Genomic DNA, 4,294 nt, shown 5'->3' with positions numbered 1-4,294 from the left:
TTTCCATACAATTAAAATCACAAGAAATACGCAGACGACAATCTATTACGATTTATCTTTCTTATTGTTGCATTAATAAAAATATTTTTATTCGCAAAAAAAAAAAAAATCAACACCTCTTGGAGCGATCGGCGTCAAAATAGAACCAAAGCCTGTTTACATATGGATTCACATATATTCCAAATTTCAACCAGAACGTAGCATTACTTCTTGAGATGGGGCACTCAAAATGGAAAAAAAGAACGGGTGATTGCGCTACCCCCCTTTTAGCTGTTGACACAAAAATAAAATCAGTTCTTATACCCACTAAGGGCTACTTGCCGATAAATTTTTCTTTCATTCCGTTCATTATTTCTTGAGATACAGCAGTCACAATTGACGACAAAAAACGTTCTACAGCTCAACCCCCGTTTGAGTTATTGACACCAAAATTGAATCAGCACCTGTTCCTCTTAATACCAACATATGGACCAAATTTTGTTTGATTCCGCCAGTAACTTCCTGAGGAATAGCAAGCACGCGTAACTCAAAAAACGTCCCATTGCTCCACCCCCCTTGGAGGAATTCGCGCCAAAAACTAATGGGCACAAGTTCACATAGGGGCACATACGTGTACTAAATTTCGTTCGATTTCATGCGGTAGTTTTTGTTGTAGAGCGGCCACAAAAAACTGGTCACACACAGACCTGACACACATACACACACACATACAGACAGACAGACATTTTTAAAAAATGGTCGAAATGGACTCAGCACACCTCAAAACGTTCGAATCCGTCAAAATTCGAAATTCGAAAATTTGCACGAATCCAATACTTTCTTCTATGTATTAGATATAGAAGAAAGTATGTATATCAATCGCTATTAATGATGCAAAAAAAGATGGCAATTTACGAAATATAGGTGAAACAAGTATGAGAAATACGCAAAATGACATTTCTTGACCAAAATAAATAATCGCTAAATAGTTAAGAAATGCTTGAAACGATGAGGTAGGGTTAGGGGGGTCACCCTCTGTTGGAGTAAATCACACTTCGGCCCCAACCTCTGCCTCATTTTTTTAGTACAGAACAGTACCACCATTGCCTTGGAAGAGTTTCTGAATCTACTTCAGCACTTCCGGAAAAAAAAATCAAAAGTACCTTTGATTTCCAAATTATGTCACCATTCAAAACGTCTTTAATCAATTTCTTACATTATGCCCTAAATTCTTTCTAAACAATAGATAAAGTTTGAAAAAAAAAAATTCTTCAATGTTATGAATGGTGTTAATTTTAAACAACTCAGAAGTACAACTAGAGTTTAATTTCAGAAATTGAGGGAGTGGGAGTAGGGGCACGCAAGTGTTCTCGGAAATTCAAAAAATAGTCGTAAAAATAGAGTTCAAAATAATCATTAACATTGAACAGAAAACCCTTTCAAAACTTTTTTTTGACGTGCAATGCCGGATTTAAAATATAGCAAATGTTGCAATTGCGCGAGAGGCCGCATAACCATAGGACCACCGAAGGAGTTACAAAAATGCGAATGATAAATGTGATCCCCAAAATGTATTTCAACGGGCCTCAAACTTGTAACTCCGCCGAAGCGATGCAGAAAAGACTGCATTACTGTGATTCATATTACAAATATCGAAAAATTAAAAATTACCGTCGGTTCAACGGGAATCTAATAAAATGAAACAAAAATCGGTTTCGCCATCTCATATTTGTTTTCATAGTCTCCAATTCGGCAATATATCACCAAATGATAGTCAGTATGAGACGCTATATTAGTTTTGCATTGAAATAAGTAATTAATAGCCACAAAAAATGAGTAACAGGCTTTTCAGAACACCCATTCGAAAACAAAAAGGGAAGTGCACAACTGGAACGTCCGCAGACCCCACATACGAAACTTTAACCTTCTACAGATTATCATTTTTGAGTTATGACTTATGACAGATACATACGTACATCCTGCTACAAGAAACAACGCAATAATTAACTTGTTTGGTACATGAATGTAGTATTAAAAACTCTTCTAGGGGTGACTAAAAATAGAAATTCATACTAAAATTTAAGTAAATAATTTCATATGAAAACAACAACTCCATTTACTTTGTATTAAAAGTTAAACAGCAAAGTTCCTTTTTTTTTTCAAAAACATTGGCCAATTCCATCGGCTTTTCGATGTTTTTTAATGCCGATGGGCTGATGTTTCCCACAAGTTAGCATCGGCCGCCGATGCCGATGGCTAAATTGTTGAACCATCAAGATCATAGGTTTTAATGAATGAATACAGCATTTTAACAATAAAAAAATAAAGATATTTACTTAAGCACACAAGTTAACTCTATTTTAAAAATGATTTCAGTATGTAACGAAAAAAAAAATCTTAGACTGCTTTTTTAACAAACAACTTCGAAATGCGAGGGAAAAAAAAGAAAAAAAAAACAATTAGTTAATTTCAAAATATATAAAAGAAGAATACAACTTGGTTATAAAATTAAAGAATCACTTAGGTCTGAAGAAAAGAAAACCTTTATAATCTGCGGTGACAACAAATAGTATAACGGCAAAAAGCAAAGATTTTTTTATTAAAAGTTCAATTTTAGCAATTAAATTAAAAACGTGAAGAAGTAATAACTTTTAAGCTTTTATAGTATTAATTCAAAAACCAAAGATTTCTTCTTGAAATCGTGATTACAGTACACTAATCACTTCGAGACAATGGAATAAAGGCAAGGATCTTTAATGCATTAATGAAGGCTTCCTCTTTGTCTGTATGGTTGTTTATTTTATGTCGCATTGAAAGAGTGAAATGAAATTTCAAGCTAGGTAAAATAAACAACCTAGCAGACATAGAAGCAATCTTAGGAAATTCATCTTGTGGTTAATACTTTGACGTTGAGGAAAAAAGATGCACAAATATGCAGCAGTGTATAATCGCACCTCATTAATTATAATTTTTTTTAAACAGAAAATTGGCAGAAAATGCGTAGGGAATTAGAATACTTAATTTTGTAAAGCAAAAGAAAAATTCATAAAATCATTTTTCCCTGATTTTTTGTTATTTTTTCGAAATTCCCTGATATTACCCCGATGAATAAAGTTCCCTGACTTTTCCCTGATCTCCCTGCTCTGTCGCCACCCTGTTGTTTAGCTACTACAGTAGCTTTGTCATAATGAGCATGTTTCTTTGAAAAGAAAATTTATAATTTAAAATTATTTTTAAACAAATTGGGCTGAATGCTGCAATTGAATGGGCTTAAGCTGAATAGATTTTTTAGTTACCTGAAACATTGAATTTTAAAAAAAAAGCAAAAGATAAATGATAAGCAAAAGGTTTACTTTGTTGAAAAAGGTGATTTACATTTCATAATGTTGGCTACTCTGGCAATTTTTTCAATCCTTTGTAAAGCATTTGGATTTACATCTTCTATTACCCTGTCAGGCAGTAAAGACTTGATCTCCTTTGCTTTAAAAAAATAAAGAAAGAAAGAAATAAAATAAAATACAAAATTCAAAATAAACAAATACAGATAAAATTGAAACAAACGAGTACTTTTTTTCAAATATTTCTTTGAAAGTTGACGGCTCATCTCTTCAACAACTTGGGCATCCTTTTCTGCTTCTTTATTTCGTTGAATGATTCTAGACATAGAACTTCTGGCCCTAGGAGTATCAATGAATCGAGGTACACTATCCTTTTCATTTTTATACTGTTCAATAATCCATTCTTCAATCTAAGAAATATTTTATTTTGTCAGAAACAGTTTATTATAGAAGACTAAGTTGTCTAACAGTTACCAATTCTTTAAATTTCTAAATTTACGCTACATTTATTGCAACACAATTACATAATTTACCACATCTCACATTTTGAAATATGAATGAATTTAATTTTCATACCAGATTTGAAAGAGTTTTACAAATACAAATCTTACCTCTTGTAGTGAAAGAATTCTCACCTCTTCTTCTGAGGAAGTCATTCCAATAATGCCAATTAATCAGTCAACAAAATCTTTTCACTACCAAATTGTCATTTTAAACGTTCCGCGCGACAGGCGACAGCACAATTGACAAACGGTTATAAAGATCCTCGATTTTTCTAGCAACCTTTGTTGTAACTTGGCGTGGTTTCAGACGTCCTCGATATTTGGCGATCACGTTCGCGTTGTTTTTTCCAGCGAGCAACAACTGCGCCTCGTGTTTGCTCAGCATACGTCCTCATTTGAAAGCTTACAAGACAAATTACGGAAGAAGAGAATTTTGTGCATTTTGATGTGTAAGATACTGCTAAATTGACGAGT

The 4,294-nt window shown here is 33.3% G+C and overlaps 1 protein-coding gene across 1 annotated transcript; it reads right to left on the bottom strand.

Moving 5' to 3' along the window:
* Positions 1 to 3,328: 3,328 nt before the first annotated feature.
* On the bottom strand, positions 3,329 to 4,042 carry LOC129227911 (uncharacterized). Its single transcript, XM_054862531.1, has 3 exons — positions 3,929 to 4,042; positions 3,547 to 3,727; positions 3,329 to 3,459 (listed from the first exon to the last, which is right to left on the bottom strand). Exons 1-3 carry the CDS (start codon positions 3,971 to 3,973, stop codon positions 3,329 to 3,331), a joined length of 357 nt encoding a protein of 118 aa, XP_054718506.1. The 5' UTR covers positions 3,974 to 4,042.
* Positions 4,043 to 4,294: the final 252 nt, after the last annotated feature.

This window comes from Uloborus diversus, chromosome 8 (assembly GCF_026930045.1).
Source record: "Uloborus diversus isolate 005 chromosome 8, Udiv.v.3.1, whole genome shotgun sequence".
Lineage (NCBI taxonomy): Eukaryota > Metazoa > Arthropoda > Arachnida > Araneae > Uloboridae > Uloborus > Uloborus diversus.
This window is presented reverse-complemented; position numbering and strand designations above follow the sequence as displayed.